General features: G+C 39.9%; 1 protein-coding gene across 1 annotated transcript; it reads right to left on the bottom strand.

Moving 5' to 3' along the window:
• Window positions 1-992: 992 nt before the first annotated feature.
• Window positions 993-15496, bottom strand: LOC119575590. Its single transcript, XM_037923237.1, has 7 exons — window positions 15391-15496; window positions 5787-5920; window positions 5326-5469; window positions 2936-3069; window positions 2626-2826; window positions 1293-1297; window positions 993-1122 (listed from the first exon to the last, which is right to left on the bottom strand). The coding sequence occupies exons 2-7, from the start codon at window positions 5908-5910 to the stop codon at window positions 993-995; spliced, it is 738 nt and encodes a 245-aa protein (XP_037779165.1). The 5' UTR covers window positions 5911-5920; window positions 15391-15496.
• Window positions 15497-16983: the final 1487 nt, after the last annotated feature.

The following is a 16983-nucleotide window of genomic DNA, read 5'->3' on the forward strand; positions in this document are numbered from 1 at the left end:
TTTCCAACGAAACTATTATTCAAGAGTACGTAAGCACTCCGTAGGGATGGCCAAGTCACAATATTATAACAACTCTGACTACTTACTGAAGACCTCTTGACTACTTTAACAAAGTTTAGTGAATCAATAATAAAAACATAAAATCCTCAAAGAAGAACATTTAATATGGATCAAGTCACCGATTACCTGTTCGAAATAATCAAAAATAAATTGTTTTTTATGTATGTAATTGCACAAACAATGGTTTCTTCTTTTTTATATGAGAGACCTAGCACAAATAATAGTAAAGAGGACCATATTTTTTTTAAGCAATGGCTAAAACAAAAGTTTTTTTTCCACTCCGTTCACAACACATTTCCCCCCTTTAATTCATACAAATAACAAAATAATCATTAACTCCATAGAACACCACACAGAAATCATTCCAAAAGATTCAGAAACAATAATCATCCTGTTTCCAATGGCAAGAGTTTTAATAACACCCCAAAACCCTCAAAAAAATTAATAATACTCGTTCTGAACATGTCAGTGCCAAGGTTAAAGCATCCACAGTAAGTCCACAGCACTGGTGCTGGTTTGGCTTCCCGCTTGTTCATTATGACACTAGGCATTATCTGAACATTGTAGAATGATCCTTTGTTGGAATCCTTTTTTGTCTTTTCAATGTACATAAATCAATTTATTCAAACAGCTTAGCATCATAAGAAGATAGCCAACAATATTGTTAGACACGTCCTATCCTCTTCTTAAAAAAGCATCTCATTTTTCCCTATGATTAGTGAAACTTAGTGTATTTATCTTATTAATGTACTCATAAATACAAAGATCAATTCCTATATAAAAGAACTTCATTTCAAATATAGTTTATTTTACATGTAACAAAAAATAAATAAGAGTGCATATTTTTATAATGTAGTAATATTGGGAAAAAATTTATATCAAATGCTCTTAAAGCATTATTCAAATCCTATTTTTATAGACATATTCACAAATTATATGGATGCTTTTTTGAAAGTATGGAAGTTGTACAGTATATTAACCTCATCCACCAGCAGAAGGCCCTCTTCGGTCAGGTCTGAATCGGCAAGATCCACCTCCTTCTCCCGTAAGGGGATTGTAACTCTGCGAGAGAAGTTAAAAACTTGTTATATTAGCATTTATGCCAAAAAAAAATTGAATACTGTCATAGTTAGAAAAATTACACATTCTGGTCTTTGCTGTCATTAACTGAACTATTTCACCACTGGAGTAGTAAGCACTTTCCAATTTTGTTTACAAATAGATGACCTCACAAGCACTGTGTCATTCAAGAAGGTAATTACTAGGGCTATTTGATCTCACTCTGTTTTTACCCAATTTTAATGAATATTTCATGTAAATAAAATTTATTTCTATGGTTATTATCATCATGTACTTTCCTTAGAATATCAACAACAGAATAGTAAGAGAATTAAAGACATCTTTCTAACAAATAAATAAATTAATAAATAAGGATACAGTATACAGTAAGGTCGTAATTGATTTCTTGGTGACGTAAACATTTCAATATCCATCTACAAATGCACAAAATTAATAAAAACAAATCACAGTGTCATCAATGGGTAATGAGAGAAATTAAGAATTATTAACATGAATACATACAAGTTATTATCATCATCATAACGGTATGCTCTGTTTTGAGCAGCGCGTGACCTCTCCACCATCTTCGCCAATCAACCGTCGATCATTGCCTGTATGTGTGTGTGGTGTGTGTGTTGTGTGTGTGTGGTGAGCGTGTGTGTGTGTGATATGTGAGATGTGTGTGTGTGTGTGTGTATGTATGGTGTGTCTGTGTGGTGTGTGTGATATATGTGCTGTGTGTGTTGATATGTGTGGTGTGTGTGTTTGTGTCTGTGTGTGTGTCTGTGTGTGTGTCTGTGTGTGCTGTGTGTGTCTGTGTCTGTGTGTGTCTGTGTCTGTTTGTCTGTGTCTTGTGTGTGTGTGGTGTCTGTGTGTGTGTGTTTGTCTGTTGTGTGTGTGTGTGGTGTGTGTGTGGTGTGTGTGTTTGTGTGTGTGTGTGGTTGTGTGTGTGTGTGTGTGTGTGTGTGTGTTGTGTTGTGTGTCTGTGTGTGTGTGTGTGTGTGTGTGTGTGTGTGTGTGTGTGGTGTGTGTGTGTGTGTGTGTGGGTGTTCCTGTGGTGTGTGTTGTGTGTGTCCTGTGTGTGGGTGTGTGGTGTGTCTGTGTGTGTGTGTGTCTGTGTTGTGTGTCCTGTTGTGTGTGTGTCTGTGTGTGTGTGTGTCTGTGTGTGTGGGTGGCTGTCTGTGTGTAGTGTCTCTCTGTGTGTGCTCCTGTCTGTGTGTGTGTCTGTCTGTGTGTGTGCCTGTGTGTGTGTGTGTCTGTTGTGTGTGTTGTCTGTGTGTGTGTGTGTGTGTGTGTGTGTGTGTTGGTGTGTGTGTATGTGTGTGTGTGGTGTGTGTGTGTGGTGTGTGTGTGTGTGTGTGTGTGGTCTTGTGTGCATGTGTCATCTTTGGCTAAGTGGCCAAAAGACTTTTCATGATTAACTAACCTGCACTAATTATATCTAATTAAATTCAGCAACATATTATCAACAAAATCTTTGTGAACTATTAAAAGCTTATTGATCACCTGGCCGTAGTCTTGTGTCCCCTGAAGCTTTAGACTGTGAAAGCAGAAGGGCCTGGCAAACCACTGCTGCTGGTGTTTGCTGTATGTCTTTGTTTTGTTACGGTATCCTTCCTCCCCTCGCTCATTAGCCGTTCCCAGTCTTCTATACGTTCCTGGCGTTCTTCTCTCCACTATGAAAAGGTTCCAGACATTACAATATAGCTACAATTTATCTAAGAACATTTTAGAGTCAACTCATTAAAGACTGGACTACCAACTTGGAATATGCCTCAATTTTTTTTATGTTAAGTTATACAGCTTGAAATAGTACCATCCTTAATTTCTTATTAATGCTTACTTCTTGAACCTTCTCAGCATGCGCAACAGCATGCTTATTGTATTCCTCTTGCATGCGCTGTCGTGCAGCCTCTATTGCACGCTCTCTTGCAAGGACTTTATCAGGGTCTACAAAGCAAAGAAAATGTGTTGAAATCTTCATTAAAAATAAATAAATAAATAAATAATTTCAAAAATAAATAAATAAATAAATAAAAAAGAATATACTTTTATTTTGTATTTTTCATTTTCTCAGTTTAAATACTGGGGGGAGGGGTGGATACACAGTAGATACAATCACTGACAAAACTGTCAAACAACTGCTATGCATTGCACGAGGGCCCCTGGCATATTATAAAAAAAGTCACTTAATTTCTCTCTAACTTAACATAACCAAAGATTAATGTACTCATGTGTTAGATTTAATGGGATTCATATAACTACTATCACAACCAGATGAATAATAAACAATAAGCCACAAGAAAATAACAAATTATTCATTATGTAGACCCATCCATACCAACACTGAGAGGTTATTCCTTATCAAATGTTTGTAACACGATTTTTCTACCTCATTGAAAGTCATTACAAGGCATGAAAGCATAACATTAGCATGAAAATTTCCCTCAAATATAGTTTACTCAATAAACTTTACATGAAAATTGTTTTATAGAATTACTTCTAATACTTGTTAATGTCCACTGTAAGAAAAGGTCTATAATGTTGCATTGTTCTGCAGCTTGACTAAGACAGTCTGCATTAAACTGACAGTAAAATTATATAAAATTGACTAAGTAGATGAATCATAAATCATATAATTATTTTACAACTGAAAATTAACTTTCCCACCTTGAACTTCCACTTCATATTAACTAATAATTGTAATAAAGAAAAGAAAAAACATAAATGTTTAGTGTATAAATAATACTTTCTCCTCTGAATGATGTTGTTTACTTGGAAACATGATCAGTTCATTACAACATGTTTGGGTATGACTCCTGCACTGTTCTTGCCAACAACATATTACAGCACCATCCATATGGGCCTGATTTCCTGAAGTTCTGTATTAGATATATTTACACCACTTCTCACATTCAGTAATTGTGATGAAATGTTTAACACAGTAGTGATTACATAACAATAATTGTTTTATTATGGTACAGTTGAGGAAGAATACCAATATTATTTCAAGCTCCTGATTCCTATTTTTCTCATACATTCAGCAACTGGTGTATGACTTTTGTCAGTGAATGTAACTCTCTCCCAAGGGTAAATATAAATTGGCTAACATATACTTATCAATATTTAACCATTCTAACAATGACAACAATAATAAATAAATAATAAGCAGGAGCAGCAAAAGCAGCAGCAGCAATAATGGTGATGGTGATGATAATAATAATAATATTAATAATAATAATAAATAATATAGTAATAATAATAATAATAATAATTAATAATAATATAATAATAAATAATAATAATAATAATAATATAAAATAATAATAATAATAATAATAATAATAATAATAAAAATCTAATAAATAATAATAATATAATAATATACAAAAAACGTAATAAAAATAGTAAATATAAAAAATATATAACAACACAACAACAACAACACAACAAACAACACAATAATAATAATAATACAATACTATCATACGTATAAAAACTAGTAATAATAAAAAATTATAATAATAATAATACAACACTAATAGTAAATAACACCATCAAGATGATGATGATGATGAATGATGATAATGATAATGATGATGAGATCATGATGATGATGATGATGATGATGATGATGGATGAATGATGATGATGATGATGATGATGATGATGAATGATATGATGATGATGATGATGATGAGGATGATGATGATGATGATGATATGATGATGATGATGATGATGATGATGATTACAATGGAGAGTAATAATAAAAAATACAATAATATTATCAATAATATAATAATCATAATACATAATAAATAATAAATAAAATAAATAAATAACAAAATAATAAAAATAAAAATATAATACAATAACAATAAACAATAACATAACCAATAACAATACAATAAAAGTACAATAACAATAATATAATAGTAATAATAAGAATAGAAATAATAAGAATAGAAATAATAAGAATAGAAATAATAAGAATAAAATAATAAAAGATAACACTGAATAATAATAACAATTAATAATAATAATAACAACAGCAACACCAACACCAACAACAATGACAACGATGCCAACAACGACAACAATAATAATAATAACAATAATAATAAAAACAATAACTGTAATAATAACAATAATAGTAATAAAAAATAAAGAAAAACTAATAACAAAGATAATAAAAGTGACTTACTTTTATGCAACTCTGCTGCTTCTTGGTCCCTTTCCCGCTGCTCTTTCCACTGGTTAACTTTAGGCTGTAATCGGAGCCAGAGGAAATAGCCCAAAGCAGAGAGCCCAACTACATACCATCCAAATGACGTAATCAGTGTCATAACTGTAAGGTTAATGATAAAAATACTTTAAAATATGTTAGGAACAGTTAATTTCAATTTCTTTGGAAAAAAAAAAAAATACAGAAAACGTCTTGTTGCATGAAATGAATAGGAGAGCATAACCATTCTTTTTTTTTTTTTCTGTCTTTCTTCTTTTCCATTAAACTTTAGATTCAAATGAACACTTACTTAGTACACTCAATGTACCTGATAATATACAATCCTTCAATGTCTTTGATAAAATATACAATCTAAAAAATTTCCCTAACCAAAGTAATTTTTAAAATCTGTACAATGAAGTGATCTGTCATCTGTTTACCATTATAAATAAAATGAGAAATTAATTGGGGAGTCTGTGGATGCAGAGAGTTTGGATGAAGACCTTCAACATCCTCTGCATCCATCTCATCTGGCTCTGCAACAATCTGTTCTGTGTCCCCCATGATGGATGTTCTGTAAGGAAAAAAGCAACTTATATTGTAATCAAACTGTAGTCTCTCTCTCTCTCTCTCTCTCGATTCTCTTCTCATCTTCCAATCCCGGTCTCCTCTCATCTCTCTCATCTCTCTCCGCTCCCGCCTCCTGTCTCATCCCGTCTCTCTCTCTCTCTCCGCTCTCTCTCGCTCTCTTCTCTCTCAGTGTCGCTCTCTCTCTCGCTCTCATCTCTCGCTCTCTCTTTCTAGCTCTCTCTCTCTCTCCCGCTCGTCTCCCTGACATGTCACTCGATTCCGGCGACCCCGGCAGACTTACGGCAGCTCTCGCTCATCGCTCTCGGCCTCGATCGCTCTACTCTCCTCGAGCGCATCGCGGTCTCTCTCTCATCTCAGCTCTCTCTCGCTCTCGCTCCGTCTCGCTCTCTCTCTCGTTCTCTCTTCTCTCTTCTCTCTCTCTCACCTCTCTCTCTCGCGCTCTCTCGTTTTCCTCTTCTCTCTCTCCCTCTCCATCCTCTCTCTCGTCCTTTATCTCTCATCTCTCTCTTTCTCTCGTCGTCTCTCTCTCTCTCCCTCCGCCATCTCTGCCCTCTCTCTCCATCGTCTTCTCTCCTCCCTCTCTTCATCTCTTCTCTCTTTCTCTCGCTCTCCCTCAATCCTCTCTCTCGCTCTCTCTCGTCCTCTCTTCATCGTTCTCCAGCTCTTTCTCTCTTCTCCTCTCTCTAAGAGTGCAATGAGCTCAATCTCTTCTCTGCTCAAAATCCTTTCATCTCTCTCTCTCTCTCTCTCGCTCTCTCCCCTAGTCGCTCGTCTAATAATCCCCCTCTCTCTCAGTCAGCCTCGTCTGCTCTTCTAATGCCTCTGCTCTCCTCCTCCAGCAATAACACGAGCCAGCGTCCATCTTATCTCTCTCTTCGCTCTCTCTCTCTCAATCTCTTTAGCCTCTCCTCTTCTCTCTCCCCTCCTCCCTCGCTCTCTCTCCCTCCCGTCTTCGGGGTCTCCTCCTCCCTCTCCCCCCTCATTCTTCTCTCTCGAGTCGCTCTCGTCGTCTCTCGCTTCTCTTCTCTCCTATGCTCAATTCTCTCCTCTCTCTCTCCTCCTCTCTCTCCCCCTCTCTCGCGCTAGTTCCTCTCCTCTCTCTCTCTCCCGTCTCTGGCTCTTCTCTCTCCATGTAATAGCTCTCTCTTCCTGCTCCGCCTCTCTCATCGCTCTCATCCCTTCTCTCCCTCAGCATCCTGCTTTCGTCTCCCTCCTCTCCTTCTCACTCTCTCTCGGTGCCCTCGCTCTCATCTGAGCCTCCGGCTCTCGTCTCCATCCGCTCTCTCCCTTCTCCTCTCTCTCTCTCTCTGCTCTCGTCTCCCTCGTCTCTCCTCTCCTCCATCCATCTTTCTCTCTCCCTCTCTCTCTTCGCTCTCTTCTTCTCCCTCTCCGTCTCGTCGTTCCTCTCCCTCTCTCTCTCTCCCGTCCTCTCCCTCTCTCTCTCTCTTCTTTCTCTCTCATCTCATAGATCCGCGGATCTCTCCATCTCCCTTCCTCCTCTTCATCTCACTACTCGTCTCCGCCTCTCTCTCTTTCTCTCTCTCTCGTCCTCATCCCTCCATCACTCTCTCCTCCTGTTCTCTTCACTTCTTCTCTCTCTCACTTCTCTCATCTCCTTTCTCTTCTCTCATCCTCCCCCCCTTCCCCTCTCCCATCTCCTCATCACTCTCTCTCTCCTCCTGCTCGTCCCTTCTCTCATCCGTCTCTCTTCATCTCTTCATCTCGTCGGTTCGCCCTCTACTCACTCTCTCTCTCCTCATCTTCAGGCCCTTCTCAATCTCGCTCTCATCCTCTCTCTCAATCGTCTCTCTCTCTCTCGTCTCGCTCTCCTCTCCCACTCTCTCCCCCCTCTCTCCATCGCTCTCTCTCGCTCTCCATCTCCCTCTCTCTCTCCTCCCACGCTCTCTCTCGCTCGTCTCTCCTCTCTCTCTCCCTCTCTCTCCCCTCTCTCTTCAGTTTCAAATGCTCATCTCGGTTCCTCTAATCCTCTCCGCTCTCTCTCCTCTCTCGTCCTTCGCTCTCTCATTCCCTCTCTCCTCAATCGGCTACTCTCTCCCTCTCTCTCTCGCTCTCATCTCCCTCTCTCTCTTCTCTCATCTCTCTCGCTTATCTCCCTGCTCGCGTCTCTCCCTCTTGGCCTCCTCTTCTACTCTGTCTCTCTCCATCGTCTAGCGCCTCCTCTCTCACTCTCTCTCGGTTCCCTTCTCTCTTCTCATCTCGTCCTCCTAAAATACTCTCTCCTCTCTCCATCCTCAATCCATCTCTCCTCTCATCTCTTCTCCTCGTCTCTCATCTCTCTCTCTCTCTCGTCTCTCTCCATCTCCTCCTCCTATCCTCTCTCTCTCTCTCTCTCTTCTCTCTCCTCATCATCTACTCTCTGCGTCGCCCCTCTCTCGTCTCTCCTTCTCTCTCCCTCGGTCCTCTCTCGTCTTCTCCTCCATCTCCCTCCTCACTCTCTCTCAGTCCTCTCTCTCTCCCTCTCTCTCTCTCGTCCCTCCACCTCCCCCTCTCTCCTCCTCTCTCTTCGTCGTCTTCTCCTCTCGTTCTCTTTCTCCTCTCCTCTCTCGGTCTCCTCTTCTCTCTCTCCTCTCTCGTCATCTCCATCGCCCCTCTCCCTCTCCCTCTCATATTCTCTCTCTCTCCCTCTCTCTCGTTCCTCTCTCGTCTCAAATCGTCTCATCGTCCTCATCCGACATCCTCTCATCTCCTCTCTCTCTCTCTCCTCCCTCTCTCGTCCACTCTCCTCTCTCCTCGTCCCTCTCACCTCTCTCTCTCTCTCATCGTCCCCCTCCAGATATCTCCCTCTGTCTCTCTCCGCCCCCGCCTCTTTCCCTCTGTCTCGATCGTCTCTCTCGTCTCCAGCTCTCGCCCTACTCCGCTCTCTCTCTCCTCTCTCCTCTTCTTCTCCTCCCACATCCGGCGCCTCTCTGTGATCTCTCTCTCTCTCTCATCTCTCTCTCGCTCCTCTTGTCTCCCTCTCTCTTCTCGTGATCTCTCTCATCATCCTCCGTCCTCTCCTCTCGGTCTCGTCTCTCTCTCCCTCTCTCTCTCTCTCTCGTCTCTCCCCCTCCTCTCATCTCTCCTCTTCCTCGCTCCTCGTCTCTCTCTCCTTCTCTCATCGACTGCTTCTCCATCCTCCTACTTCTCTATGTCTTCTCCTCTTGCTCGCTCTCTCTTCTCCTCCCTCTCTCTCTCTCTCTCTCTCTCTCTCGCTCTACTCCCTCTCTCTCTCTCTCTCTCTCTCGTCCCTCTCCGTTCTCTCGCTCTCTTCTCTCTCATCTCTCACCCTCTCATCTCTCACCTTCTCAATCATCTCTCTCTCTCTCATTCTTCCTGTCCCCCTCTCTCTCCTCTCTGTCCCTCTCTCGCTCCTCTCTGTCCCTCTCTCTCTCCTCTCTGTCGGCCTCTCTCTCAATACTCTGTCCCTCTCTCTATCTCTCTGTCCCTCTCTCCTCTCTGTCCCTCTCCCTCTCTCTGGTCGGCCTCGCTCTCTCTCTGTCCCGTCTTCTTCTCTCTGTCCCTCTCTCTCCTCTCTGTCCCTCTCTCTTCCTCCAACTCATCTGGTGTCGCCTTCTCTCCTCCTCTCTCTCTCTGTCTTCCTCTCTCTCTTCGACACTCCCTCTCTCTCTCTCTGTCCCTGGCTCTCTCTCTCTGGCTGGTTGTTTCCCCCTCTCTCTCTCTCTGTCCCTCTCATCTCCTCTTCTGTCCCGCTCTAGTCTCTCTCTCTTGTCCCAGCTGTCTCCGGTCTCTCAGCGTCTGTCCCTCTCTCTCTCCTCTGGTCACCTTCTCTCTCTCTCTGTTGTCCCTCTCTCTCTCTCTGTCCGCCCTCCTCTCTCCTCTCTGTCTGTCCCTACTCTCTCTTTCTGTGGTCCCTCTCTCTGTTCTCCTGTCCCTCTCTCTCTCTCCTGTCCCTCTCTCTTCTTGTCCCTCTCTCTCTCTCCTCTCTCTCTCTGGTCACCTCTCTCTCTCTCCGTGGGTCCCTCTCTCTCTCTCTACTCTCTCTCTCTCTGTCCCTCCTCGTCTCTCTCTGTCCCTCTCTCTCCTCTCTCGTCTCTCTCTCCTTATTACTGGCGTCGGTTTACCATCGACTGAACGTCTTCTTGATTCTCTCCCTCACCTCTCTTTCCTCCTCGTCCTCGTCTCTATCGTCTCTCTCCTTGCCAATCCTCTCACGGAGGGTCCTCGCGCCGTCACATCCCTCTCCTCCCCTCGCGCAGTATCACATCACTCTCGTCTCTCTCTCTCTGCCCTCTCATTCTCTCTCTCTGTTCCCTCTCTCTCTCTCTCTGGTCCCCTCTCTCTCATCTCTCCTCTCATCGTCCCTCTCGTCTCTCTCTCTCTCCATCTCTCTTCTCTTCGTCTCTAGGCCTCCTCAGTTGCTCACTCGGTCTCGGCTCTCTCGGTCCTCTCCCTCTCATCATCTCTCTCTTATCTTCTCTCTTCCCGCTCTCATCCCTCTCCATTCTTCCATCTTCTATGTCCAGCCTCCCACTCTTCCTCTCTCTCTCTCTCTCGGGCCTCTCTCTTTCCCTCTCGTCCTCTGTCCCTCTCCTCTCTGTCGCCTCTCTCCTCTGGTCCCTTCTCTCTCGTCGTCTCTGCTCCCTCGTCTCTTCTGTACCCCTGCTCTCTCTGTCCCTCTCTCTACTGTCTCCTCTCCTCGTCGATCCGTCCATCTCAAACCTCTCCCTGGGTCCCTTCTCTCTCTGCTTCCCTCTCGATCGCTGTCCCTCTCGCTCTGTCCCTCTCTCTCTTTGGGGTGATCCCTCTCTCTATGTCCCTCTCCTCGGGCTTGTTGTCCGCTCATCTCTCTTGTCCCTCTCTCTCTGCTGGGTCCCTCTCCTCTTGTCCCTCTCCTCTCTGTCCCCTGCAATCCCTAATGTCTCTTGTCCCCTCTCATCTCTGTCCTTCTCAATGTAACCTCTCTCTCTGTGTCCCTCTCTCTCTGTCTTCCCTCTCATCTCTCTGTCCTCTCTCAGTACTCTCTCGTCTCTCGTTCATCTCTCTCCGGACCATCCTCTCTTCCTCTTCTCTCTCATACTCGTTCATTCACTTTTTATTTCTCCGGTCATCGGTGTCCCTCACTCTCCCTTTTCTTCAGCCCCATCTCTCTCTCTTTCTCCTCTTCCCCCCCCCCCCCTCTTCCTCTCTCTCTCTCGGGTCTTCATCTTCCCATCTCTCTCTCTCTCTGTTACACCTGCCTCTCTCTTCTCTGTCCCTCTCTCTCTCGTTTCCCCTATCTTCATCGTCCTCAGAGTGTGTCATCTCATCCGTCCTCTCTCTCTCTCACTCCTCTCTCGCGTCTCTCTCCTATCCCTCTATGTCCTCTCTCTCTATCTCCCCTCTCCTCTGCCTCTCGTCCTCCTTCTCTCTCTCTCTCTTTCTCTCCTCTCTCCCCTCTCCTCTCTCCCTCTCTCTCTCTCTCCCCCCCCCCCCCCTCTCTCTCCCTCCCCCTCCCCCCCTCTCTTTCTCATCTCTCTCTCTCCCTCGCTCTCGCTCGCTCTCCTCTCTCTTTTCTCGGTCCCCTCGCTCTCTCATTCGTCTCCTCTCTCTCTCCCCCTCTTAGTCTCTCTCATCCTCCGCCTCTCGGTCTCTCTCTCTTTCTCTCCTCTCCCCATCTCCCTCATCCTCTTCTCTCACTCACCCTCTCTCACTCCTCTTCTCCGTCTCTCTCTCTCCCCCTCTCGGTCTCTCTCTCTCCCCCTCTCGGTCTCTCTCTCTCCCCTCTCGGTCTCTCTCTCGCTCTCCTCCTCCCCCTCTTCTCGGTCTCTCTCTCCTCCTCTCTCATCCCCCTCTCCGGTCTCTCTCTCACTTCCTCTTCTCTCTTCTCTGTCAGAAGAGATGAGAGAGAGAAAGAGGCAGAGATGGAGACAGAGATAGAGATATAGATATATAGATATATAGATGTGTGGGTTGTACGGTGCAGCAGCAGTGGTCTCATTTAGCAATATTGTTCAATTCCCACACTTCAGTTTTTCCTTGCACACAGAGTAATTTAGAAGCAAAGTAATACAGCCTATCACACCAAGAATAACCATTGTAACAAATGGAATATAACTAAATTATCATTATCATTATCAATATCATCTATGGATAAATACAAATATATATATAAAGATATATAGATGTATGTATATGTGTATAAATATATTATTATAGAGATATATATAGCTATATATATATATATATATATATATAATATATATATTATATAACTCATATATATAAGATATAGATATCGATCTAGATATAGACATATCCTCATCAGATATATATATACTTATATATTTATAATATTATATATATAATTATAATATTATATAATATTCTAATATCTATATATCCTATATATATCATGTCTATATCGTCTATAATATAATATAGATATGATATATATTCATTAATATATCATATCAATATCTATATATATCTCTATATATATATATCAATAATATATATATAATATATATATATATATAATCTATATTATATATATATATAATATATATATATATAAGATATCTCTAACTTAATATTATATATATATAATATCTATATCTACTTATATCTATCTCTATATAATATATATATATATAAATATAATATTATATATATATCTCCTATATAATTATATATCTATATTACTATATATATATATATATATAATATATATTATATACTATCTATATATATATATCTATATATATATAATATCTATACTCTATCTGATCACCTCTATATATATATCTTATATATAGATCTCATATATACTAATACTCTATTTATATCTATATCTAATTTTCTATCCCTATATCTACATCTATCGATACTCATATACTCTATATATATCTATATATCTATATATAATTACTATACATCTATATATATCTTCTATATATCTATCTATATATCTCTATCTCTCATACTAATATTAATCTGTATATAAAATATAATATATATCATATATCTACATATACATCTCTCTGATATCTCTATCTCTCTCATCTATATATATATAGTCTATAATATATGTATATAATATATATATCTTATTACCTTATATATCTTATCTACCTATCGTCTATACTATCTATCTATATTCTCTATATCATCTATCTAATATATTCTATAATATATCCCTATCTATATATACTATATCTCGATATATATATATATATACACATATCTAATACATCTATCTCTCTACATCTCTCATACATCTACATATATATATATACTCTATATATATATATATCTAGATATCATCATTATATCTATAATATTCAGTATGTAATATATATATCTATATATATATTGTATATCTATATATATATATATCTACTATATCTATATAATCTATGATATATATACTCTCTCTATATATACTCTCTCTATCTTATATTGGGCCATAATGATATATCCTATATATCTATCTAGCTATTTCCTCTGATCTCTATATACTATCTTTTCTATACTATATCTTCTCTATCTCTCTCTCTCATTCTCTCTATATACTATATTTGCATATTATCATATATTATACATATATCTTCTATACTATCCTAATATTATCTTTATATCTCTATACTATCTATCTTTTCATATATATTTTTTATATCTATATCTATACTCTATACCTTATATAATCTTCTCTATCTAATACATCTATATCTCTCTCTCTCTATTCTCTCTATTATTTATACTATACATCTATACTATATACATATATAGATGATAGATGATAGATAATAGATAGATTTTCCTAAAGTAAGGCTAACACGCTACTTAGCAATTCACGGATTACTACACTTATGAATTTTTAACAGTAATATCCTGGTTCTAATGATTTTTAGGTATACCTGATGATAGCATTCACGAGTTTATTTGACGATAATCGGTGATGATTATAGGTATTACTACTGATGTATACCATTTTTGGTTGGCGGAACTCCATATTCAAGCTAACAATCTTGATTTGATAAGTCCCGATAGTAGGGGAGGGCATGAAGTACATCAGTGAAATTATGGGGTAAAACAGGCTTAAATATAGTAAATATAACGCAATAATGCATAAAACTATAAAAGAAACTGTTAAAATCTGCTCAAGAAACTCTACAAAAACGCCCGCCAACGCTAAAAATCTATGGCCCAACACATCACATTTCAAAATAATTCTACTGTTTGAACGCCATCTTCCAAAAAGTCTACGGGAACACCCGCCCACTTTCATTAAAATCTATGGAAATACACATCATTATCAAGCTGCGAAACTACGTTTATACATATATATACAAAACATAACCAAGCAACCTTACCTAACACTCTATTGGGGGCATTGGGGTATTTACCTATTGGGGCTCTGCTCCTGGAACCCCCCCCAATGGGTATTTACCTATTGCAAAATTTATTCATGATTAGCCCCCTGGACCCCAAGGCTTTACCTTTACTTGTCTGGAGGGAGAGCTGAAGCACAGCTAGGAGAAAAAGGGTGCATCCATTTGTTGGCCTCTGGATACCCACACTTAAAATACATAAGTCGCAGTAAAGCCGGCACACACTTTTACACTGTAGCATATTGTTTAGTACACCGTGACACAAAGATACCTCAAACACAAATTGGGTTTTTTTAAGACTTTGTTTGAGTATGATATTGTTCCCGTGTCACAATCTCCACAAGATTTCTTTTGCACAGTTTTCCCTGTCCTTCACCATGGCTAGGTTTCACAGAAATATCAAAAGGCTACCGGGCCGTATGGCCACGCCCCCTGGCAAACACGACAAGTTCAGGAATAAAATCACACCATGTTTGATACATAAAATGTCTAACATTGCAATAGGACTCCATAATTATATTGATAAAATGTATATAATAAAGAATTTTAATGTACAAAGGTATGAAATATGGAGAGTGTATTAAGATAAATATATATAGATGGCATACTAATGTTTCCACAACGCACATATGAATGCAAAACGCTGTTGTTGTTGATGTTTGCGGACTTAGAAAAAAACTAAGATCGTATTTTCTACCTTTGATATTTCCGTTACCAGAGGTGATTGCTCTGCTTTACTTTCATTTATGTAATCGTATTGTTTTGCTCTTTATACCATTATTAACCATTTTTAGCTACTCCAGAATTATATTTATATTTATTTTGACACTTTATCCATTACATGCACCATTCATTTTGTACGACATAACTGTGGAAACCGAAAACTATACCCTTCTTTTATACTGATGTCCTTTTACTGTGCCAACCAGAGACGTAAGGAAGCACGCGACTGTGCCCAAAGGAAGCACTCGACGCAGGACTTGCCACTGCAATTCCCTGAGCCCTGCACTGTCCCTGGAGCATTGCAAGACACGTACCAGTCACCTTCGTCATTGATTAAAATTCCATATGGATGATCAGTTCTCTATAGCCCTTTGTTCCACGTACTCATTCTCTTGCTTACCCACAAATAAGCGTCCTGGAGCACAAAAATAGCGGAGCCAACTCAGGAGAGAGTCATCTTGTTTACGGACGTGGCCTTGCGTCAGTGGCTCAGGGCTGCCAACTGCACGCGACGGACACGCAATTTTTTTTATTAACATAAAGATACACATTGACCATTCATGGACTCTATATAGATTGCATCATATACATCTATTCACAGTAATAATGCCTGTATAATTCAATAGAGCGTCTGTCTGCTACAGCTCTATATATTCATAATGTAATTTTGTTTTGTGACATTTCATTCGCTTGCATCATATTTTTCTATAAATAATAGTTTTTTCAATAACTAAATTTGTGATCGAGCTTAATTCAACTTATGAACATGAAAAATCTAATCAATTTCATTTTACAACTCATCCTGGCAATGTTGGTACGCCTGATTGTGTGCGTGCGTGTTCTTCCCTGTTGTTTCATTACGGGAGAAAAGCTTTCCTAATTGATGCAGTTTTGGCACACGCAACGTTGTTTGGAAGATTGTTCCATGTTTCAATAGTTTGGGAAACTGAACCTTTAACTTATTATATATCATCTTCGTCTAATTTCACCCTTCCTGTAATATAGTTGAACATCATTATCACGTCACCTCTTTTTCTTCTTTCTTCCAAAGTAGTAAAACCTGTAGTCTTTCTCTATTACCTAGCGCTCTATTTGATATTATACTCCTCTTACCACCCCAGATAACCCCCTTGAGTAAGGAGGGTATAAAGTGGAATAAAACCCCAAATATTTCCTGCGTACAGGCCATGGATAATAATTTTTATTCCACCCCCATCGGAGCGGGTTCAGTGCCTGTTATAAGAATAATGCATCCGATTTTTACGTGTGACTTTCCCCTTTTGTATATTTCACTTATTCAGACTATCAAAATTTGGGTTATTATAATACATAAAACAACTTTATACATTTAATTGGTACTTACTTATACAAGTAATTTCTCGTCTCCTGACGAGCCCAAATTTCTCCTCTTGGAGAATGCGAAAGCGTAGACTCCTGTCTCGTCTACTTCGTATGGTCACAAGGAATTCAGTACGATTTTAACCGGAAATTTGGGGAATAACCCAAGATAAACCCTCGTGAACGCCCCATGTTCGACAGGTAGAAACGAACTGTGGCACAAGTGCCACGCCAGCGCCTGGCCTCTCCTGACTGTCCTGACCCAGTCCAGAGCCAATGGTGCCCTTGTTTACAAGGCCTATAGATTATCACCCCTATGCCCCCGAGACAAAGTGTCTATAGTGCCCAGCAAAGCCAAAAGGCTTACCCCCACACCATGGATAAACATCACATCTGTAGCTTCAATGGAATGTGGAGTTCCCCATAAACTACCATTCCCATCTACCATAAAATTTTCTATGGTGTTATATCGGTCTTACTATGTCAGGATTCCCACAAAATACCATTCTATACTACTACCATAAGTCTGGCCGTTGACATAAAGTCTCGTCTAATTTCCCCCTTCCTGTAATATAGTTAACATCATTATTCACGCCACCTCTTTTTCTTCTTTCTTCCAAAGTAGTAAAACCTGTAGTCTTTCTCCGTAGCTCAT

This window comes from Penaeus monodon, chromosome 7, assembly GCF_015228065.2.
Source record: "Penaeus monodon isolate SGIC_2016 chromosome 7, NSTDA_Pmon_1, whole genome shotgun sequence".
Lineage (NCBI taxonomy): Eukaryota > Metazoa > Arthropoda > Malacostraca > Decapoda > Penaeidae > Penaeus > Penaeus monodon.

Bases quoted from the DNA above. Each gene is read 5' to 3' on its own strand.
- LOC119575590 (XM_037923237.1), bottom strand. From the start codon at position 5,910: ATGGGGGACACAGAACAGATTGTTGCAGAGCCAGATGAGATGGATGCA. The intron at 5,470-5,786 runs GTAAACAGATGA...TTAACCTTACAG, and splicing joins TTCTCATTTTATTTATAATG to TTATGACACTGATTACGTCA. The intron at 3,070-5,325 runs GTAAGTCACTTT...TTTGCTTTGTAG, and splicing joins AGCAGCAGAGTTGCATAAAA to ACCCTGATAAAGTCCTTGCA.